The 24,780-nt window shown below is 39.3% G+C and overlaps 1 protein-coding gene across 7 annotated transcripts in view; it reads left to right on the plus strand.

Annotated features, from left to right (window-relative positions):
* SLC12A1 (solute carrier family 12 member 1) overlaps positions 1-24,780 on the plus strand; it is a 103,232-nt gene that overhangs the window by 42,736 nt on the left and 35,716 nt on the right. For all 7 annotated transcript variants that reach the window (XM_071214183.1, XM_071214184.1, XM_071214185.1 and 4 more), the window contains 10 exons: positions 1,428-1,539; positions 3,091-3,218; positions 7,014-7,098; positions 8,596-8,747; positions 9,841-9,948; positions 10,277-10,400; positions 12,593-12,694; positions 14,754-14,909; positions 19,971-20,070; positions 20,820-20,931. In XM_071214183.1, the coding sequence (XP_071070284.1) occupies positions 1,428-1,539; positions 3,091-3,218; positions 7,014-7,098; positions 8,596-8,747; positions 9,841-9,948; positions 10,277-10,400; positions 12,593-12,694; positions 14,754-14,909; positions 19,971-20,070; positions 20,820-20,931 (1,179 nt within the window). The remainder of the gene's footprint in view (positions 1-1,427; positions 1,540-3,090; positions 3,219-7,013; positions 7,099-8,595; positions 8,748-9,840; positions 9,949-10,276; positions 10,401-12,592; positions 12,695-14,753; positions 14,910-19,970; positions 20,071-20,819; positions 20,932-24,780) is intronic.

The following is a 24,780-nucleotide window of genomic DNA, read 5'->3' on the forward strand; positions in this document are numbered from 1 at the left end:
AAGCCATCATTCTCCCCAACAACCCCAGGACCTGAGCAGTGACTCTGAGGGCACCATAGGCCCTGTAACCAGAAAATATCTGGGTTACTAGTAATAAAACTGACAGTAAATTTCCGCATGATGGGAGCATGTCTTTGCCACCTTTGTAACTCCCTGCAGTGACTGGTGTAGTTGAGAATATTCCTATATAACTTGAGATGCCTCAAGTGTTTTCCAGAAATGAAAGATGGTAATGCCTCCTGTCTATATAAGGCAACAGGGAACATACCTGCATGGCATTTGTGCATTCACACATTAAATTAAAATTAAGATAAGTGCTTACCTTGTGCCTGATATTCTGCTAAGCATTAGGTGTTTGGCTGTGACCAAAATGGACACATTCCCCATCTTGGTCAGCACCTGGGATGACTGAGTGGGAATATGAGTAATAAAGAGCAAGTAAAAAAAAAAAAAAAACACAAATATAAAATGGTAAATTATGACCAGTGTTTTCAATCAGGGCACCAAGATAGAAAATAACAAGGGAGCCAACCTTATGTTATTTGACTCCCTTAAGATGGCAGTTAGTTAGTGACAGCTCTGCTGTCAAACTGCCTGGATTTCAATTTGTTTCTGTGTGACATTGAGTAAATTACTTAACTTCTCTGTGCCTCAGTTTCCTTATATGGGAATAATAATATTACCTTCTCATAGGATTGTTGGTGATATTATTTACAGGTAAATTATATAAAGTTTTACATCTGAGTCTGTTATATTTTAAGCCCTTAGTGAATGTTAGCTGCTATTTTTTAGATTGGGTAATCAAGATAGGCTTCTCTGAGAAGGACTTAAAGGAAGAAAATGTCTTTGCAAAGAGTAGGAAGAAGTGCACTCCAGGCAGAGAGAACAGTATATGGAAATGCCAAAACAGTAAACACTTTGGGATATGGAAGTACTGAAGGAAGATCATTTAGCTGGTCAACACCACAGACGCTTATGCTCGGCACATATTGGCAGCCTGATTTCCTGGGCACTGGGCATCTTGGGCGTTCTGTAATCCTTCCGTATTCTTGTACTCTTTCCTGCAGTTAAGTACTGGGAAGGGAAGGAACCCATAGGTGCTCTGCCTAATAAAGACCTCAACTCTATCAGTGTAAACATTTTGGCCCCAATTACAGTCCTGGGGCCCCTGAGGAATGTTCTTGAAATGTCACCTTCAACTGCCCAAGCACATGCTCTCATTGAAACTGTAACATCTACACCCAGGGAAATAAGACTTTTTAAAATGCTGTTTAGATGGACACGCTTATTATCTACCCTGAATACCAGAATCTTAACTGGAAAACTCAGGTAGAGACTTTCTTCAGTGGACACAAATAATTGTTATAATTAGATTTTTAAAATGTTAAATAAAGGTAATGTCCTCTTCTTTTATTTTGCCTTTCCAGGCTCAAGTGATTCTTCTGATCATTCTTCTCATTGCTATCGCAAATTTCTTCATTGGAACTGTCATTCCATCCAATAATGAGAAGAAGTCCAGAGGTTTCTTTAATTACCAAGGCAAGTGTGACAAACTGGTTATATTGCAATAAATGATTCTACATGCCCTCCATAACTCTATCACCATCTCCAACAAAACCACTCCAGCAGTTGGAATCCTAGTGTGGTCCAGAGAAGAGCCTGGAGTTGGATTCAGGAGACCCAAGGTTGAGTCTCAATCTTGCCATTTACTGGACAGGTCACCTAATGTATTTGGGCCTCAGAGTGTTCTGTTGAAGTGTGAGAAATAATAATACCTTCCTGAGGGGATTTTGAGAAGGAAAAGAGATAATGGAAGTGAAAGCACTTTGTAAACCTTAAAAGCTCATCAAATTGTTGTCACTGTCAAAGAGTAGAAATAGAGAGCACGTGCAGGGAAAGAGAACACAGCTTGAGCAATTTGTTCAACCATTGCAGAGCACCCAAGTCAAATATAATCATTTCTTTTCCCTTCCTACAAGACTTTTTGTACCTTGCTTATCTACAGCACTAACTAGTTAAACAACACAGTTGAATTTTCAAGCATAAAGGACTGTGGGAATTACTTGATATAGTATCATCCTGTGATAACTTGGCTGAATATAAAATTTGACTTCTCTCTCCTCTTCTACCCCAGCTATCCAGTCTTTCCCATCTTTCCACCCTAGCTTACTCAAGAATTCACTTGCTTAGTTTTTATATATTTCCTTTCATGATTTACTTACCATCAATATTGTATTTGTTTCCTTTGTATATTAAATCATCTTTCTTCCTCATTTTGTTTTCTTTTTAAAGGTTATCTTTTGTTTTCTTTGTATTTTATTATCCTTTTCCTTTCCAGTCTATTCCCTTCTTTCAGCTCTTGTTATATTTTTTCTGATGTTTTAAATTTTTGCTTATTTTTGCATCCCAGATTTTTTGTTCACATTTTTCCTTTCCTTTCCTTTCTCCCTTTTCTTCAGTATTTTTCTTCAAGATAGTTTCCTTTCATCTAAGTAACTTGGAGGCAACCATCAGTTCTAATATTTACCTGCAGGTTAGTATTTTTTTATGACCAAAGTTCCTCATTATAAATTCTCCCATACATGAGATCTAGTATAAAGACCTAAAATTCAATCTCTGGGAGTGAGAAGGGGGTTAGGAAATAAGTAGCAAAATTATAGGATAGCCTTACCCACAAAATTATCTTACAATTAAAAGAAAAGTGATGTATTGATACTTTAAAATATTTAGGTGTATGAGAATGTAGTTGGGCTTGTGCGTGTGTGTGGTATATTTGAGGGGCCATCAGTCATGGTTATGAGCGATTTCTCTATCTTCTCTTTTTTCCCCATCTTTTAGATGCAAAGAAATCAGGCAGCCTGGGTCTCCGTTGCCACAACGATTATTGATTTTTCAGAGTTGTTGTCTTAGAGATCTAAAAATTTGTGATACATGTTTTGACTATGGTCAAATAGTCACATAATGTCTATCAGAAATACAACATCTTCAAGTTCATTCCATTTAGAATCTAAGCATACATTTGCACTGAGGGCTATAGAAGCAGAAGGTGACTTTATCTCCTATGTTATCATTTTCTTATTTGCATTGTAGCATCGATATTTGCCGAAAACTTTGGGCCAAGCTTTACAAAGGGCGAAGGCTTCTTCTCTGTCTTTGCCATTTTTTTTCCAGCAGCTACTGGAATTCTTGCTGGTGCCAACATCTCAGGTGATTTGGAGGTATGTTGCTTTTTCTGTTTCGTAGTCCTGGGCAGCAAGAGGAGCTATAGAGATTCTCGGTGGTCATGCTTTTCTACTGAATTGAAAGCTATTCGATTTATGCAAGGTTTCCTGGTAATTTAAACATTTTCTCTTTTAATGCCAAGTTCTGACTCCTATTCCAAATAGTTCTTCCAGAAGTCTTATTCAATGGTATCAGATGAAAGAAGTGTATTGACAGTGTGTCATATTTCTAACAAAAGGAATATAATTCAGTGACAACCTATAGATACCATCCTTTCTCTTTGTAGCACATAATGAATCAGAACATGGAACATTCAGGAGTAAAAAAAACAAACCAAAATCATTACTGATACCTATGTCATTAAATTCATAGATACATTTATTCATTTAGTAGGCATTTAACAGGTACTCCATTCATATTACTTTAAGTATGTAAAGAGCATTTTATTTGTTAGGATATTGATTTAAATGTTTTAAAAGAGATCAATATCAGTGGCCTAACAAGATAGAAGTTTCTTTTTCTGGCACATAAGAATTCAAGCTAGTAGGCAGTCCAGTGGAGTAAGAAAGGTCTGCCTCAAAATGCAGCCAAGGAATTCAAATGACGTCTTTCCTGTTGTTTCATTAGCCCCAAGGAGTTTGCTCTCATCTTCGAGGTCCAAGAAAACTGACCTCTTCCAAGGCCCCTTTTAGTCTACAGGGAGGAAAATGAGGAAGTAGAGGGCAAGCAATTCTTGGAATTTGCACATATCTCTTCTGCTCACAGCACATTGGCCAGAATTTAGTCTTCTGGCTTTACTTAATTGCAAAGACATGAGGTCTCTAGGTGGGCAACTATGTGCACAGATAAAATTCTAGGGGGTTCTGGAATTAAGAGGAAGACAGTGAGAATGGATATTAGAAGACAATAAGCCTTCTATACCATAGACACAAAAAATAGAAAACACAATTTTTACCTCAACAAATTTATGGATGGATTAGAGGGTGGTTGGAGATAGGTAGGGAGACTGGAGGCAGAAAGGTCAGAGATTATCAATAGTCCAGACAAGACATGGCTGGGCCTGAATTAAGCCCATGGCAGGGGAAGGAGATCAAAGGGGTTAGTTAGGGCAGAGAGTTAGGAGAGGAATTGGAAAGGACATTTTTGCATGTGACCCACAGTGAGAAACATATATCACAACCCAATGCACACATACGAAAGTTTCTCCAAACAATTCTTTGCTTTGTTATAAGCAAAAGCTTTCTGATCTTTTCACATCAGTTCTGTTCTATTCTATTCCTTTCCTTGAATGCTGTTTGTAACCTAGTAAACTGATTTTATGCTGAAGTAAGTGAGGAAAAGGAGCTCAGATATAGCCACTGACTTTGAAATGGCAGAGGGACATCAGCGTGGAGCTGTCCCCAAATAACTAGATTTATGAGTCTGAAGCTCTGGAAAGGGGCTATGGCAGGACAGCAGGCCATAGGCATGGATGAACTCACCAGGTATGTGCAAGAGGAAGGGCAGCAGAAGACTTCACTCAGGAGGAAGCAAACATTCAAAGCATCAGTTGTGGAAAAGGAGTCCATGAAGAAGAAAGAGCAAGAGCTCTCTAAAAGGTAGGAGAAACCAGATGAGAGGGGGGGATCATCACAGTCAAGAGAGGAGGATGCTTTGAGATGTAGTCATTAATATGGTTAAAAGTCAGAATGGTCAAGTATGTTCAGAACCGAGAAGTGACCATATGTTGGAAGATGACAAAAGGCCTTCAGTACTTCCAGACAATATTTCTCCCTGAGAGTGAAACTAGAAATAATTAAAGCATAATAGATTCGGTTTAACTTTGTAAACATTTATTACTTATCCACCATAAGTATATGCAAGATGCTGACGCCTGCTGAGAGCTTCAGAATTCTTCCCAAGACGGTGCTTCAGGCTGCCAGTGATAGCTGACAAGAGCTGGCACATGGGGATGCTACAGATTTCCCATCCTGAATCTTCTATTAGCTAATTACACCCTAAGAGATGATCTGTAAATATGAGCCCAGAGAAGATTTGGGAAATACCTAAGTTTAATCAAGAGAGTAAGGTATGATCTCAGGGATACAAGATTAGGATGCGGATGACATACCCAAAACGTCAGTCATCTAATAGAGTTTATAAATCCATCTTAATATAGAATTTAATGAGGAAAGGTGAAGGAAATTCAGATTTAGGATTTCTGCTGGGGAGTGGGAACTAAGATTTAGAGTGAAACCTAGGAATAAGATTTTGTCAGGGTCTTGAGCCCTGTCTAGGGGGAATGTAGCCAGATTATACAATGTCAACATATGGTCATACATTTATATATTTGCATTCAAATTTACTAGGGTCAAGTTAGTTCTCACGTAAGTTCTAGGAAGTAATTTTAGAATTTGTAGAGTTTTGATGTAAGACTGTCTTCCATCGTCAAACCTCTTACCCTTACATATATTTCCTTTCTTCCACTTAAATCCATTCTTACATTTCATTTGGGTCCAGAAATCCTTAATCAATAATATTAATTTCAGAAGATAACACGAATTGGGGGATTGAGTGGGACCCACCCACTTCATCCACAATTGCCTTCTTCCTTTCATGACCTGCTCATTTGCACACACCTGCCACATTCACTTTTAGAATCAATAGTTTAGAAGGAGGAGGCTGAGTAGGTATGTGTCAGAACAAACCCAGTCTGCAGATATTTCTAAAAGAATGAAAGGAATTAACGCTCACAGAGCAGCACTGGAGGCGCCTGGATTACTCTCATGTGGAGGCGTATTGCTTGGCTCAGTTATCATTTTCAGCAGTCGGGATGAGTCTGCATTCACCATGAGTTAACTTTTTTGTTGGACTTGATTGGCAGATTTAAGTTTAAAAAATGCTCAGGGTTTATCCGAGTGCATTGAATGATTATTTGTGTTGATGAGTCTCATATCCTCTGGTGGAGGGACTATTGCCTATCGGGATCCTGCTTCTCTCAATTCAGTAGTTGTTGATTCTTACTACATGCCAGGCACTGTCCTGCATAAGCAATGACTACATTAAAATTCCTATTTAATAATCCCTGTTAGGTTGAAATGAATTTCCCTAAATTGAACTGAATTATTTAAACAGGTATGCTCCTTGAGAATTGATTATGATATGATTGAGCTCCCAAATAGGATATAAAACAGAATATTACATATGATGTGAGCTCAACTCAGTAAATGTATTTACTTTTACCACGTGCCTCTTCCTTTATGCCTGCTTATGGAAATTAAATTTTTCTATTACAGTTATTCCTGAACTAGATTCCAAATAAAAAAATTGAGGAATTAGAGAATTTAGTGGATCATCCTTTTGCTCAGTCAAAAGTGATTTTTTAAAACAAATCTGAACTTAACAGAAAACTAAGATACACACACAAATGTTGTCACTGTGCCACAAGTTTGTATATTTTCCTCTAACACTTCAAAGTCCAATATATCTGCATAAAATCCATAGGTGATAAAGAGAAGAGAGAGACCTTAGGGAGTGACTAGTGTACTTTTCTATAAAACTCCCTGAAAACCTCCCTTCTAGACAGAGAACTCTTCTGTTCAGCACAAAGTCTTATAGAATTCTTTAATCATTCAAAACCTGTCTTTGTTTGAAATGATCTCCAGCTTACCACTTTGCCATTGCCTAACCTTTTCTTTAGAATTCGCCTCAGGAAGTTTTGCCAACAAATTTGAAAATATAGGAAAAATTCCAAGTGACCTCTGTTTCTTATTCTACCCTCTCTTCTCCTACCTCCACATTATTTTTCCAAGGATCCCCAAGATGCCATCCCCAGAGGAACCATGCTGGCTATTTTCATCACCACTGTCGCCTACTTAGGAGTTGCTATTTGTGTAGGTAAGTTTTTCAAATGTCAAAATGACAAGGCATCCAGTTACTTTTCATGTCCAGTGGACTTCTAATGGAACAGAAGTAGAAAGTTTATTTTAAAGGCAACAATTTAAATTCCCTTCTTGGTACATTAATATTAATAATTTGGCTGCTTTAGGGGTTTGGATCCAATTAAGCTGTAATGCAGGTGTCTATGGGTCAGGCATAGGGTAGAGCTAATCTGAGTGTCATTCTACCAGAACATGAAGGTCCCATGTTCCTACTCAAAGTGATGATCCCACTGCTAAGGAAGCTACCACTTCCAACACCCACCACGCTTTGCACTGGAGGACAGTTCAGGAACAGAGCAAGAGACAAGAAACCCAAAGGGAAAAAAACCTCAGGAAAGTATGAAAGATGTAGAATTGATGACTGAGTCTCATCCTTGCACTGCTCTCCCAAATATGGAAATATCACTGTCACCAGTTGGCAGGAAATCAGAAAAAGACCCAGCTCTAGCAGTGTGGGCAGCCAGCCCCACATTGCTCAGTGAGCAGAAACTATGTGAATTATCCTACGGTTCCAGAGGCCGACTTCGGTTCCACCTGCCACCTGCAGCCACACCCCATCTGGGTTGAGTGCCAATTCATACTTACGATATAGTAGGAAAGAAAGAAATGTGGTTTCCCAACATTCAGAAAGGAAACTCCTCTCTGTGCACAATAGGGATATAACTCCAGGATGGACCACTGAGAAAGCCAAGATGACCATTTAACCAAAGGACACGTCCAAGTCATCACTCTGCTTACTGAAGGGAAAGAAGGAGTGTGCACTTATCTTGGGTTGGTTTCTAGAGAAAAAAAGGAGGAAAATTAAGTCAGGTTCTTGTCTCTTTCATTGCTTCTTATTTGAGAAGGTTGGATAAGGTGGTTAACAATATTGTTGTGGCATTCCCCAATTTTGTTACATGTAAACGAGATTTTGTTCTAATGCTTTAGGAAGCCAACACGTTTTTTAAATGACATCGAAACCATCTAGAGTTAATTTCCCAGATGGTTTTCTTGTTCACACAAGGTGAAAATGACAGGATAGGCAAAGTCATGGATGTGATTTCAGAGGTTCTTCCAGTTTTCCCCACTGATGAGAAAAGAAATCCCTCTACTTGAAAACACCCAAGCAACAGAAAAATGAATTGAGTACATATTACGCACAAGGCACTGGAATAGGCGTTGTGAGAGGGAAGAGAGAGAGAGCCCCAATGCTCAGGTCTCTTGCAGAGGTAGGAGAGAGCTAAGACAGCAACCATTCAGGGCAGTGTAAGTACCAGCCTTTGTTAAACAAGAAATGCTACCAGGGTTGAGAGGATGGTAACCTTCAGTTGTCAAGTCCTAGGAAGATTTTCAATGAAGGTAGGCTACGAAATGGACCAACTCATACTTGAAGTAAACTAAATATTTTTTAGGAGAAAACCCTCGGGGAGCAGCACCATCATAAAGAAATGACAAGCCATGGTTGTTTCCACAGGAGCCTGTGTGGTCCGAGATGCCACTGGGAATATGAATGATACCATCATCTCTGGGATCAGCTGCAATGGGTCAGCGGCCTGTGGGCTGGGCTATGACTTTTCAAGATGTCGACACGAGCCTTGTCAGTATGGGCTGATGAACAATTTCCAGGTTCGGCCTAAAAAAATGTTTATTGCTGTTGTTTTCGTTTCTAGAATATCATGCAGAATAAAACTTTGGACTCTGCAACTGACTATCTGCCAATTTGAAATTGGCAAAAAAATAATTTGTGTGGAAGGGAAGGGATTCTTACAGACATTATGTGATTATGCTTAATATGGTGGGGAGAGAATAGGCAGTTGTATGAATTGCCATAGAAAGACAAGCACCCAACACTATGTGTCCTGTGATCAATTACTCAAGAGTTCATGGTGGGGAGGGGAAACAGGTTAGTTAGCACTTGGAGTGCATTTCACTCAGGGCTTTCAGCTGAGGAAAAGCCTCTGAGCTGGCATTGGAGTGCCTGGAAAACAAGGCAGGGAGGGAAATTGTGAGTGGCGGAGAAAAGATAGAGAAGGAAGGTTAAAGGGAAGTTGCGAAAACTGTAGGACTTGAAACAAATTCATTTGCCTGAATGATTGATGAGCAGAGGGAAAGGCAAATTTGTCATGAAAGTTTCATTCATCTATTTTAAAATATCAACTAAGAGAAATTAACACAGCCAAAGTCATAATTCCAAAGTATGACTTAAATTGATAGAATCTCATGATGTCTCAGATAAAAATTATGTTTAATGAGTACAGAAATATCAGAGGTTTGAAAAACTGCAGGGTGCAGGAAGAAGAAGAAAGGCTAAATCCTTATTTGAAAACTGGTAAACAGCTAAGGCCTTCCCCAAACCTTATTGAAATACCACTTTATGCTGGATAGAATTTCCCATCATCAAAAAAACATTTCACCACAGGGAACGGAGAGAGGGAAAATGTTGTGAAAACCCTTGAAATTATTTCTATTCTTTTCAGTATCTTCTGGGTGTATTATCATGAGCATTTTAAAAAAATAAATAGCCAACTTCCCACCTTTTTTTCTATCTTGAAAAAAAGAAACATTAAGAACTTGCGCTGAAGTAGGAGAAAAACAACTAGCTCAAAGAAAGCCGATTCCAGTTCACAGAAAATGGAAGCGGAAGCATTTGCTAAAAATTTTGCTAATTTTTTTTCTGCCTCTTGGATGAGTCTCATCACATGAATCTCTCTTTCTCAAGGTCATGAGCATGGTGTCAGGGTTTGGCCCCCTCATCACTGCTGGAATCTTTTCTGCTACGCTCTCTTCGGCCCTGGCCTCCCTGGTCAGTGCGCCCAAAGTGTTCCAGGTAATGCAGGCACTAGAGCATACTCTTCTCTTTGGTGCTGTTTCCACAGAATGGGGATCAAGCTGAAATATTCATTCTCTCTGACAGTCATTTTCCATCATTTTTCTGAAACAGTTTTATGTTTGCATCTGGCTCAAGTGCTATGTCTGATGTCTGCCACATATTCAAGATGGACTCGAATAATATAAAGAATGATAAACTACAGTGTTAACGTGTGCCTCATATTGTAGATCACTTAATCTTTCCTCAAATCTTCTTGTTTGAATCCCCTAGGAAAATGACTGTGCATTGATACAAATGACGGATTTCTCTCCTTCTTTTCCATTAGGCTCTGTGCAAGGACAACATTTACAAGGCCCTGCAGTTCTTTGCAAAGGGATATGGAAAAAACAATGAACCCCTGAGAGGATATTTTCTCACTTTTGTTATTGCCATGGCTTTCATCCTTATTGGTTTGTAGTTTTCTTGTCCTCACTAAAAGCCAAAGAATTCTTCCAATTACTCATAGGGCTTTCCTTTTAGCTTGAAGAATTATCCATTTTATGTTTAATATCCCACTTGGGAATACCAGAGTCTGTCTAAGAAGGAAATGAGAAATCTTGTGTGTAGAGACTCTTTGAGGAACTTGAGGTGGACTTTGAACTTTAATCTGCTCTTTGAATCTGAGTATTGGAAATCCATCCAACCAAATGCAACTGATCCCTTCCTCCAAGCTGGGCAATCTCACCTAATCTATAGCTTCCTCCAACTGTCACCTGTCTTTACATCTCTGGGACTGGCAGGTAGCAGAATTTTGGTGTTTATGTTAGTGTTTCTCAAAATATGTTCCATTGACCATCTATTATCAGAATCGTCTGGGGCATTTATTAAAGCATAGATTTTTCAGGTCCAACCCCAGAGTTACTGATTCAGATTCTTAGAGAGATAAGCAATCTGCATTTTTTCACAAGCTCCTCAAGAGATTCATAGATACACCAATGTTTGAGAACCACTTACCCAGACTAATCTCTGCTTCCTCTCCCAAAGCAATACAGAAACAGTGGCATAATCTTGGAAAGGCACATTCATCAGCTTTAGCCTGCACATTCTTCACTCCTCCCTAAGGCACTACCTTTCCTGAAGAGCAAAAAGGCAAGGGCAGTGGGAACTACTCCTAGTGGAGCAGGGCCTTCCTCTGCACGGTGGTGCCAAATGGTAAGAGCTCCTCATCAGTATGGAACTCAGGCGCACGGAGGAGGAAGTGACAACAACTAAGGAATCCTCGCCAGAGTTCTACAGAGTTGAAGACGGGGAAATATTACTATGTTAGATGTTTTAAAAATCTGAAACAAAAAATGATTATGTACAGAGACATCTTTGATATGTAATTTAACCTTTAAGACCACAAATCATTGCCCTAAGCTGCATTTTAGTGATCAAATAGCCAACATCGAAACATTTTTAGGGGGTATAAATTAGGAATGTCCTTAAAAATCACTCTTTCACAACAGTATGGATTAGCTTCTAGACACAAGCCTCAAGGCAACTATTTCCTGTTGGCATCCTTGTTCTAGAATCATACCTAGCTGCCATGGGCATTTGCATCACTGAAGTTGTCTCTATATTATTTCTTTTTTTTTTTTTTTAAGATCTATTTATTTATTTCTCTCCCCTTCCCCCCTGCCCCAGTTGTCTGTTCTGTGTCTATTTGCTGCGTCGTCTTCTTTGTCTGCTTCTGTTGTTGTCAGCGGCACAGGAATCTGTGTCTCTTTTTGTTGCATTATCTTATTGTGTCAGTTCTCCATGTGTGTGGTGCCATTCCTGGGCAGGCTGTACTTTCTTTCCCGCTGGGCGGCTCTCCTTCTGGGGTGCACTCCTTGTGTGTAGGGCTCCCCTACGCGGGGGACACCCCTGTGTGGCACGGCACTCTTTGCACACATCAGCGCTGCACATGGGCCAGCTCCACACGGGTCAAGGAGGCCCGGGGTTTGAACCGTGGACCTCCCATGTGGTAGAGAGAGGCCCTAACCACTGGGCCAAGTCCGCTTCCCATCTATATCGTTTCTTATATTACATAGTAAGTAATCCAGCTGGGATTAAATTACACTGGATCTTTAGCCTTCAGGGTAAAAGTCTTTTGGAATATATGTAGAACTTTCTACAGAGGTAGAAAAGTACAAATGACTAAAAATAAGTCCTAGAAGTCAGAGAGAGTGCACTGGGTATACTCAAAGAGATGTACAATTGGAATTTTTTTGGTGCACTGGTATTTAATCTGTCATTCTGCAGAAATCTTTTGATTGTATATAGAGCAGCTAAAGAATGTTGGATTTGATGCCTCCAGAACAGCAAGAAGGGAATTTATCATCTGCTCAGGCCCCAAATGCTCTACCCACTCCCACCCAAATTTTCTGTAGGTAGAGTCTTGCTTTCCTATTTTCTGATTACTAAGTTTTTTTCTTCTTGCTTTATGAAAACTCTGACTCAGAATATCTTTTAAAATGAATGCAGCCCCTCAAAAAAGTCACTTACGTCTTAAACTTTGACAGATGCTAGCTATGTTTTCAATTTCCAAATAAAGTCAAGCTTCCAGGCTATCACAGCTGTTCAGCCCCTGGTCTCATCACTCATATGTACATGCTCAATTTTGTTTTTTTTTTAACAGCGGAACTGAACACCATTGCTCCCATCATCTCCAACTTTTTCTTGGCATCATATGCACTTATTAATTTCTCCTGCTTCCATGCCTCTTATGCCAAATCTCCAGGTAAGTTGACTTTTCACAACTAAAATAAGCAGTTATCTTAGCTCAATAAAATGAATAAGTCAGTGAAAAGTGCTAAATCTGTGTTTATAAGTTTCCTTATATCCTAGTGGGCAGCGTAATCCACTTTATTTCAGCAAGTTGGGAGATGACTTCAGAAATAGAAAAAGAATCATTTGAGCGATGGCCTTTTTGACCAACCGTAAAGTCAATTTTCTCCTGTGGCAATAAATTATTCATTGCAAGAGAAACCACATTTATTTCAGCAGTAGAAAAACACCACTATTTATTTCCAGGGTGAAAGTGACCACAGAAGTGGAATAAATGTATATATTTGAAACTTCCCTACTATCAATTTGTTTCCTGCCCATGGTGCAGAAGAGAAGGATGAGTAGTTCCCATAATTACCTGCTGAGTGCAGTAAATGCAGATTTGTGTTGGGTCTGACGTTGATGCCGGTGACCTCAGTACACTCCTTGGGCTGTGGTTTAAAGTGGTTCCAAATTTCAACCAGAGAACTTTTCCCTCTCTAGTCACCCCTCACCTCTCCTTTGCTTTCATTATCTAGCAGAGTTTTTTCAGCCTTTCCACCAGTAGAGACTTATCATTACTGACCTTCAGAAAGTTCTTCACCAAAATAACTTTTATCTAGGAAAGGTACATATTTCCACCCCTTTAGGGGCTGCCACCATCTCAAGGCTCCTTTGGAAAATCTGCTGTGAATAAGACAAAATAAATATCAGAGGAACCTTAATCCGTCAAGGGCCACTAAGCTACAGAACATAATAATTGAGGGCTGTTTTTGTGTAGTTAGTCTTTTCCTAGAGATCTTTTCCTTTTTGTTTCTATTTTGGTTTGGTCTTTTAAACAGAAAATAGAAAATTCTCTTCAGATAATAAAACAAATCATAGAAACGAGTCTCCTCTATGCTATATTACAGCAACTTTTGAAAACAAGATGAAATGTAGAACTGGGCAGAGGAAAGAGTGAAAAGGATGGAGGGAAAGAGAAAGAAGAGGAAAAAAGAGAGAGGAAATACAGAAAATCACATGGGGGAGACCACGGAGATACAAACCCAGAGAAAGTCTTCCTGTTTCACATGAATTCACAGACACACACACATTACACACACATCCAGAAATAGACAGAAAGCCAGACTCAGAAAAGTTAAGAGAATTTCCAGCGATGTCACTGAGGTGTTATTTCCATCTTGTGGCCATTTAGGAAATTGCTCACAAAGGGTTGTAAAGCTCTGTTGTGTTTTGGCAACTCCAAATATAAAACGTATTTCACCCATAAACCAAATGTGTCCTTCAAATCACAGTTTTCCCATCCTAAGCACACTGTCTCCCACTTCTTTCATTGCAGGGAACTAATAGAACATGGAAACCTCCACGCTTGTATGAATCATGTAAAATAATTTCATTGTAAAATGCATGGCATATTAATGCATTGGTTGTAAGAAGCCATTACTAGAAAAATTTCACCCTCTTTTCCCATAGATTATTATTTCCAAAAGAGTATCTTCTTAGGGTGATGGAAGAGCAACTAGGAAATCAAGTAGACTGACTCTTGACAAATGTTCTGCCTTCCCAATGGGAACAATATATCCATTGTCTGAATCTTCTCTTTCTTGGACATCACAGGGTCCTTCCTCCCCACCTGTCAGGCTCCCACCCTTACCATCCCTCCTACCTCCTTTCAGCTCCTGCTGGCATCAAAACCAGATGCTCACGGTGGTTCAGGAAGACAATCATGGGGCATGCAGGAGGTATAGAGGGGTCATGAATGGCACATTTTCCAGATGCTTAACATTTTCTATATTTTACCATATCCTTATTTAATATAAGTACCCCTTCCTAGGCCATGGACCCAAGATTCCAGGATAACAGAGTTAGAAACTTGACCTAAAAGCTCTGATTCTTTACGTCAGTAAAAGATTTGTTGCTTGCATCCTAATGATGTACAGTGGTGTGATGGTGGTTTTGTGGAAATTTTCCTGTGTACGTAAATATATATATATATATATATATATTTATATATATATTTTTTTTACTTCCAGGATGGAGACCTGCATATGGAATTTATAACATGTGGGTATCCCTCTTTGGAGCTATTTTGTGCTGTGCGGTCATGTTTGTTATCAACTGGTGGGCAGCTGTCATCACCTATGTCATTGAGTTCTTCCTCTATATCTATGTGACTTATAAGAAGCCAGGTAAGATGATGGCTGTATAGTATGGTGTTTTCAAACAATCCATTCATTCAACAAGCATTTATTGACACTTTCTATGTGCTTAGGTATGTCATGTGTTCTACGGATATTAAAAATACAATAATAATATTAGCTAATTTCATTGAGTACCTGTTACATGCCATACACTTATATTTTTTAACTGTTTAAGTTACTTCTTTTTTTAATTATTTTTTTTTATTTTTAAAGAAATTTTATATTACATAAATGTCACATAAAAAATATAAGGGATTCCCATATGGCCCATTCCCTCTGCCTTCCACACTTTCCTACATCATTAACATCCCTCATTAGTGCGATACATTTGTTACAATTGATGAACACATATTGAAGCATTGCTACTAACCATGGACTACAGTTTATAGTTTGTACTCTGTCCCACACAATTTTACAGTTTGTAACAAAATATATAATAGCCTGTATCTGTCACTGCAATGTCATGCAGAACAATGCTAATGTCCTGAAAATACCCCCATTTTACACCTATTCTTCCCTCTCCCATCCCACTGCCTTTATATCAATGATAAAAGTTCTTCCATTGCTAGAATAATAATAAGTATACAGTAGAAGAATAATAAGTTTACTTTAGTCCAGTGTTTATTCCTCCAATTCCTCCAGTCTTGAGGATTTGGGGATGGTGGTGCCCATTTTCTTCTAACTGAGAGAGAGTTTAGATCCCATGGGGCAGATGGATGGAACTATTTTGCTTGCAGTTGCAGACTCTCTCTGTTCCTTGGAATGGGCATTGTCCATCATCATCACCTTGTTAGTTGTCCTGGGTGAGTCCAATAAACTGTAAAGTAGCTATTGCAACTCTGCTGAAATTCAGGGCTCAACTGGCACATGGGTAATTCAAAGATTTACATATGTGGGACCTATATTCATCAAGTATAGTGCTAATTTTAGGTCCAAGTAAAAGGGACAGAAGAGCCAGGTGTAGAGAACTTATAAATGAGTCTAACTCTGTTACTTACATAAGTGTAACCTCTGGAATGACCCCAACTCATTTTGAAGTCTTTTAGCCATAAAAACTCATTTGTATTTGCCATTTTCCCCTTTGGTCAAGGTCTTTTTCCAGATGCATTGCTAGTTGGCCCTTGGTAATACTCCCTTGGTGCCAGGGAGGCTCATCCCTGGGAGTCATGTCCCACATGGGGGTAGGTGGGGGAGAGAGTGGGTAGAACATTTATATGCTGAGTTTGGCTTAGAGAGAGACCACATTTGAGCTACAAGGAGGCTTTTAGGAGGTAACTCTTTGGCAGTATATAATACTAGGCTAAGTTTCAATTTCAGAAGAAAAGGTTCATAAGTACAATCATCAATATCAAGGGCATAATGGTCTATCTTCCATCACTAGGCACTGCCCTTGTACTTGGGGGATTCTTGCTATCCTATTAGAGAATGGAGCAGAAATCCTCAGGATGGGAATTCAATATTCTTTTGGTTATCGTGTGGATCTCCACCCACCAAGACAATGCCCCATGAAGACTTGAACATATTCATATGCCTTAGAGGCATGCCTCAAGCCATACACTTATTTAATCCTCACAATAAAACTGTAAATTGAATATTATTAGTCTCATTTTATAGAGGAAGAAACTGGGTTCAGAGAGTTGACCCCATGCCAAGGTGATAGTAAGAATGTGAGAAAGCTGACATTTTAACCAGAGTATGTATGATACTAAACCCCACAAACTTTCTATTATATTATCTTCGGCCTTTAATGGTCTATTGAATAAGATATAGTCCCTGTCCTCAAGGAGTTCACAGACCCACACAGAAGCAATTAACTACAATACAATGTAGTAAGTATCAGGAGAGTGGCATGAACAAAATGCTGAGAAAGGGCAGGAAGCGATTAACACTGATTAGAGATGTCTGGGAAAACTTTCTTGGTCATGGCTTGTGTCCCCAGGGCCAAGCACTTAATAAATATTTGTCAAATGAATAAGTGACGCTAAAAAATGAAAGATGACTAGGGGTTAATGGGCTAGAGTCAGGGAAGGATATTCTGGGCAGTAGGAAAAGACTGAGTGAAATCAGGAAGCACACGAGTGCATGGCTTATCTGGGAAGCTTCAAGGCCATTAGCCCAGAGGGAGTTCTCAGTCAGAGGGAGAGGGGCTGGAGGCAAGCCTGGAAGAGTAGGTTTGAGTCAAATAATCAAGTAATTGAAATATTGCAGTGAAGAAACTGGACATTGTTAGCAACAAGAAGCTGTTATAGGTTGTTAACTGGAAGAAATGTAGTTAGATCTGAACTTCGAATGTCAACTTTGGAACCAGTGGGAAGGAGGGATTGAAGCAGGCAGGGATGAGGACTACAGAGTATAAGACTGACCAATACAGTCTCGGGAGTGGACAGATGCAGAGTCGTCCTTACGCCAACCCTTACCCTTACTTCACTAGGATCAGTGTTTCTTGTGTTTTTCTTTGTTTACTTTACACATATGTATATCATTTACATGCAGTGAAAGCCACCCTTTCCATTTATTTTTAAAGATTCCTTTTTTTTTTTAAGATTTCTTTCTCCCCACCCTCTTGTTGTTTGCACTTGTTGTGTCTGTTTGTCTTCCTTGTTTCTTTTTTTTAAGGAGGCACCAGGAACTGAACTTGGAATCTCTGATTTGGGAGGGAGGCACCTTATCGCTTGAGCCACCTCTGTTCGCTGCTTTGTTGTGTCTCTCATTGTGTCTTTTTTCTTGTATCTCTTGTTGCGTGATCTGGTTGCGGCATCTTGTGGCACCTGCCTATCACACAAGCCCCCTGTGTTCTTTAGGAGGCAGTGGGAACTGAACCAGGAACCTTCCATGTGATAGGCAGGAGCCCAGTCCCTTAAGCCATATCCGCTTCCCCTACCCTTTTTAGATGCACAGTGTAGAAATTTTGACAGAGTTATATGGTATTGTGACCGCCTTCATCATCAAGATTAAAATATTTCCATCATCCCTGAAAGAACCCTCAAACCTCTTTTGTAGCCAGTCTCATCCTCCCACCTCCAGCCCCTGGCAACTACTTTTCTGATTTCTGTCTCTAATGCTTTGCTCTTTCCAGACTATAATATATAGGGAATCAAATAGTATGTTGCCTTTGTGTATGCCTTCTTTCACAGAGTAATGCTTTTGAGATGCATCCATGTTGGTGTATTTTTAATTAGATTTTTCTTTTTTATTGCTGGATAGTATTCCATTGTATGAATATATGACAAATTTTTAAAAATACATTCACAGGTGATGAGCACTTGGGTTGCTTCTAGTTTTGGATGATTATGTATAAAACACTATAAACATTTACATACAGGGCTTTTGTGTGGACCTATGTTTTCATTTCTCTTGGACAAATATGTAGAGTGGGATTTCTGATTGTATAATAAATGTACATATAACTTTATATGAATGAACTGTTTTCCAAAGTAGCAGTACAATTTTGCATTCTACCAGCAACGAATGAGAATCCCAGTTACTCTGCATCTTTGTCAGCATTTGGTATTGTCAATTGTTTGTTTTAACATCATTTTAATAGATGTATAGTGTTATATCATTTGATTTGAATTTTCATTTTCCTAATGACTAATGATTTTGAGCATCTTATTTGCCATCCATATGTCTTCTTTAATGAAACGTCTGTTTAAGTCCTTTTTTATAAGAATGAAGTTTATTATTATAATGTTTTTATAAGAATAAAATGTGGGGAGTGGATGTGGCTCAGGTTGTTTGGCATCTGCCTCCTATATGGGAGGTCCCAGATTCAGTTCCTGGTGACTCCTGGAGAAAGACGAGCAAACAATGAGCAGGCAGATGAGATAACCATCTGGGGAAGGAGTAGGTGATAAATTAAAAATAAATAAAGTGGGAAACGGACTTTGGCCCAGTGGTTAGGGCGTCCGTCTACCACATGGGAGGTCTGCGGTTCAAGCCCCGGGCCTCCTTGACCCGTGTGGAGCTGGCCCATGCGCAGTGCTGATGCGCGCAAGGAGTGCCCTGCCACACAGGGGTGTCCCCCGCGTAGGGGAGCCCCACGCGCAAGGAGTGCACCCATAAGGAGAGCCGCCCAGCGCGAAGGAGGGAGCAGCCTGCCGAGGAAGGGCGCCGCCCACACTTCCCGTGCCAATGACGACAACAGAAGCAGACAAAGAAACAAGACGCAGCAAAAAGACACAGAAAACAGACAACCAGGGGAGGGGAGGGGAATTAAATAAATAAAAATAATAAATCTAAAAATAAATAAATAAATAAAGTGAAAAAATAAACCCAACCCATTTGGGAAAAAAAAGAATAAAATGTCCTAAGGAATGCCAAGCCTAGTGCATAATCAAAACTTAATCAAGACTAATCTTCTTTATCTCCAGATAATTATCACAAGTTATTTCTGACTCCAAGACCAAGACTAGGGAGAATGGGCCTGTCTACACATCCCTATGAAGGACTTTCTCTCTTAAAATTTAAAGGCTCCATTTAGTAATGAAATGTGTTTAAATAAAGGCAAAGGAGTGTTATGCTCACCTCCATAACTATGAAGATTAGGTCTTAAATTAACCAAAACTAAAATATATGAGGAAGAACCTTAACCCTCTTCATGGGCATCATGAGCTTTTCTCATTCAGCTTTTCTATTCAAAATATAAAGAATAATCTACACTGACTGTGTTCACAGAATGCCTCTTTTTTTTTCAATTTAAGAATTTGTGGTGATATCTTAAATTTGTTCAGGACCATCTTCCCAAGCCTATGCCTGTGCCATGGGAACATCATACAACCTCTCCCAAAAAGAAATGTTTCCAGGGCTACAGCTTTACAGTCTGTTCCTAAAGTGGAAGGAAGTCTCACTTCTAAGGATTCACATAATGTTCCTAGAAGAGCACACTGCTTTTTCTAGGAAATGCTACACTATATTTTCTCTAGTTTGGGTGCTCATCCACCACTAACATAGCTGTAGAAAATCACAGAAGGAAATGACTTGTAAAAACTATTCACAGTGTCCAGAGGAAAGGTCAATGCTATTTATGTGAATTTCCTCCTTTGTCTGTAGATGTGAACTGGGGCTCCTCTACACAGGCTCTTTCCTACGTGAGCGCTTTAGACAATGCTCTGGAATTAACCACAGTGGAAGACCATGTGAAAAATTTCAGGTAAAGCTGGCCTCTGGGCAAATGCTGGTGCTCTACATTAGAGGTGGCGAAGGTGGACAAATGCACTAGAGCGATTATAAGCTTTATGAATAGATTCTAAAATAAGTGGTCATACAAATCTGCCACATTTTCACCTGTAAAAGAGTGCTGAGTCTTTTCTACTCTGAACTATGCCCCCCTCCAACCTTAATCCCTCATAATGCCACATGTCACCCCTCAGATGAGGAGATAGACAGGTGAGCTAAGTGAAGTGTTTTCAGAGAGATCTCACCAAATCCCCACAGACCTTAACCACTGAGGTTGTCTCCATTCAGCTTAAGACTTTGTGGTTTAATGGAATTCTCTTAGGAGAAGTAACACTTTAAGCTATTCTTTAGTTATAATTTATTATGAAATGAGTCTCCAAAAATAAGCTTGAAAGGAGAATGGAGGAAAACACTGGTTAAAGAGGGACAGGTTTGGTTGGGGGTTTGGTATAAGGTAGTTTCCTAAGGAAAAAAAGACAGGGAAACTCAAGACCACCTTTTCCTTACTGCATGCTTTTGACATCACTAACAAAACTGAAGACATGAAGATGGCAAGATTGCCCAGCAGATGATTCAAGAATCCTGGTGGAAAACCTAAGAAATAATTAGAGAAGTCGTTGTTCCAGTTTGCCAAGCATTCTGTACTTGCCATTTACATGTGTTGTTCTGGACTACTGGCTTCCTACAATGGCCAATGCTCATGTCTTGTTTTCCCATTTCCAGGCCCCAGTGTGTTGTCTTAACAGGGGGACCTATGACAAGACCTGCTCTCTTGGACATAACTCACGCCTTTACCAAGAACAGTGGCCTCTGCATCTGCTGTGAAGTCTTTGTGGTAAGAGTCACTTCATTCAGGGAAGGTGCTTTTTCTCTCCCAGCTCACCTGGTGTTGTTTTAGGTGAGCGGAGCAGGTGCTTGCAGTGATAGGAGAACAGCCAGGCAGATTGGACAAGTCTGTTCCTTGATTCGTAGAGTAAGAACTCAAAAGGGCCTGTGATCCTGAATTTAAACGAGTGGTTGGAATGTGTTTCAGATTTCATAGGAGACCAACTAAAAGTGATAAATACTTCCAAACAATGGCCTTCGAGTAAAGAAAAAGAGAACTGGTCTCAGAAATAAAATGAAGGCATTTGGAATGATAACTGTCCATATGGATATAAAGGGTTGGAATGAGCAAGATAGAGAACTACTATATAAATTAACTGATGAAGAGAGAACCAGACATGATGGCCTTAAATGACAGCACATAGAATTTAGTTGAAATATTTAGATATACTTGATGACATGGCAGTTATCCAGGGAATTAAACTACGTTTATCATGCTTTAGATAAACATTCAAAGCTGATCTCTGTTCAGAGAATAGGTGGTGGACTAATTATAACTTCTTGGTAGTGATCTAGAAAGTATTCAAAGTAGGTGCAAAAAATTTAACCATAATTATTGGTCAATCTTTAAATTGTAAAGAAAGCATTTAAAATATTGTAAAGTAATTTAGACCTCCTAACCAGCCTACCCTACTTTGCAATGTTTCCCCATAACTTTCTTCCTTGCTTTCTCTCTTAATCTGTGTCTCTCTCACACATCCACCCAGTTACCCTGCTCAAAATTTCCAACTAATTCAATGTATTTTTACAGTACTTACCTATTCTTCAAAGCACTTTCCTATAGTTTCTCTTATTTGATCCTTATAACATCCTAGTGAAGTAGGAAAGAAAAGAAAAGCCCTGTTTTCGTTTTCACAAATTGGGAGAGTGAGCTTCAGGAAACTCAAATTCTTGCCCAGGGTCCCATGACATTAAAAAACCAGGATTTCAATCCAGGCCACCTGGCTGTGCTCTGCATTATGCCACATGAAAAAAGCCTTCGCAGACCCATGTCCTTACGCACGCTGTTAGAATCAGCTACCGCCACCTACACCTGTAGTGTGTGCCAAGGAACAGGGCTCTTAGGAAGTTGTGTGACCTTGGTGCCATCAACTGTGTCATAATGCAGGGCATCAATCTGCCACATGTCATCATGACAAGTACTTAAACATCTTTTCACACTGGCGAAATTCTAAATGCTATATGAAGCAAGTTGGTCATCTTTTCTTTCCTCTCAGTACTTAATATGACACTAACTCAAACAATATTATAACTCAATGCAATTATCCAGTAAGGGGTGGAGGGAATTCCACTGACAGGTTAAGTAATGACCAGCAGTGACTCCAGAGGATTTTTAGCAATCTGATCAAGCATCTTTCTCCCACATTATCAACTTTCATGCCCTAGATTAGTGGATTTCATTTTGGCCAATATAATACAGGAGCCGCTTTTGATGGAATAAGCAGTTTGGGGTGTTTTTTTTCTCCAGCAATTTAGAGAAAACTTAGTTTAGCAGGCAATAAAAAATCCTTAGGACAGGAGAAATAAGCTGGGAGTATAAAAAGCCATATATTGGCAAGGGGGAAAAGATTCATTGTATAGAGACAAGAGATACTGCTTTTAATTAACCCTTTGCTGCTTTAACAATAATGAAAGGTATGGTCTAGAATATCATTTAATTTGAAGTGAGTATCTGAGTCTGTGCCTCCAGCTGACCTGGTCATTTGGTGTGTATACTAGACCACATGATACATTGCTGTGCATGTTTCTCTAAGTAGAAGCTAAGAGTCTTGCTCCGAGGTGTTGAGGTTCTCTTGAGGACAGAAAATAGTTATGCATCAGTTAATGACTTTCTAGTTAGTTACTTTCTGTGAGCTCCTGGGGCTGCAGATGCTGTCAGCATTTTCAGACTCCAAACTCAGTCGTCAATCATTTTTGCAAAGGAACAGATGGAAGGGGATATGAGGGGAGCCAGCACGCTATTAGAAAATTGTTTCCAAAAGCACAGGGGTTGTTGATTAGGCCAACCTTGTGAAAAATGTTAAATTGTAGTAATGATGTTAAGTGAATAACGATTTAATTTTCAACTTGAGGAAGCTGGTGCATGGGCTTTTGAAAAAGTCAAGTTTTGAGTCACTGTTTTGCCACCTATTAGCTGTCAGCTCCATGGGCATGTAATTTAGACTCTCTGTGCCTCGATTTTTTCAATTATAAAATGGGATGGTAATAGCACCTATGTCACAGGATTGTTGTGAAGATTATTTATGATAAGCTTTCTGGAGCTCAGCTTAGGGTTTGTTGCATAGTAAGTGCTCAATTAATTTCCATTGTTATTGTTGGCATTGTTATTGTCATTATCATCATTATTAGTATACCATAGTCACTCTAGGCATTCCAGAATTATATTAACGTCAACAAAAATCTAAGCCTCCTCTTTTAGAAAAATCAGATCCAGCCACTGGCTATTGGACATTGTAGATCTCCAACAGTTTGATCATGGTGGAACAGTCAGACATACACTCCCACATGCCTGATCACAGGACAGCCAGGCTCTATGCACTGCCCCTTCTGGTGGCCTTTGGTCATTTGAAGTGATAGCTTGAAGTGGGGTTTTCACTGTCAGGAAAAAGCAAGACCCAGAGCTCACTGGCATTTTGTTGCTTATGGGTCGAAGGGTAGCAGGTGGCCACAGCTGCCACCACCTGCATCAGACACATTTTCAAAGGGCTAGAGATCATGGCTTTTGAAACTGCTGGAACTGAAGTTAAGAGAGTTATTCTTTTAGCTGGGCTCCAGGCTCCCACTGGGGCCTCCAACTATCCAACTCTTGCACTCGCCCATCAGAGCCTATTCCTCCCTCTTCTTGTCTTTTTCCTGTTTAGCCTAAAGATTTCAGAGGAAGAACTCTTCATCGAGACAAATTTGGGGATCCTTTGTAAGGAATCTAGGTTGGTCACTTTAAAAAACACTGCTTATTCTTCTCCTTGGAGCTACTACATAATAAATCTGTGACATACCTACATTCCAAGAGGGCTTTATATACATGGAAGTAATTTTGCTCTTCTTTTGAACCTCATTCCTAATACCGTAATAAGACTGGAAAGAATAGGACTCCACCTTCTAGAAGCCCCCCCTATTTCCAAGCATAAACAAGTTCAACTGCTTCTGTCGTAGATTGAGAGATAATAAAACCATCATCGCAGATATCTTAGTTTAGATTTATGTATCCTTAAGTCTTTGGGTAGACTGGTTCAATTCTCAAAAATCTCATAATGTCAACTGACACCTTTGCTGTGTAAGAGAGCATGATACTTCGGCAGTCACTCATTCACATACTTCTCAGTTTTGCGTTCAAGAACAGGAGTTTTATTTGTTAAAACAGATAAAAAACAGATGCACTTTTAAAGGTGGCAAGTTGATTCAAATGATCAGGGATTTAGAATGAAAACCAGGTAATTCTATTATTCTAAGAAGAAAAAGTCACGTACCTCCTTTCTGAACTGATCTTGTCTTAAAGTTACAAAAGATTTTCAGTTACAATACCATCTTTTATTAAGTACTTTGTGTTGTGCTAGTAGTTGAAAATAAAGACTTTTTAAAGATTGCATCTATATTTTATTTTGAAAAAGATTAGGTTGAATCCATATGAAGTTTACATTTTTAACAGTCAAAATCTGTTGAATATTGGCAATTTCATGTGGTCAACTATATAGAATGGAAATGACACTTACATGCTAACTCTTTTAATTAAGAACTGTAAACATTTTCCCATAGCTGCTTCCACTCACTTTTAAATCAAATAAACTGTCCCGAGTATGAC

The sequence above is a fragment of the Dasypus novemcinctus genome, chromosome 3, assembly GCF_030445035.2.
Source record: "Dasypus novemcinctus isolate mDasNov1 chromosome 3, mDasNov1.1.hap2, whole genome shotgun sequence".
NCBI lineage: Eukaryota > Metazoa > Chordata > Mammalia > Cingulata > Dasypodidae > Dasypus > Dasypus novemcinctus.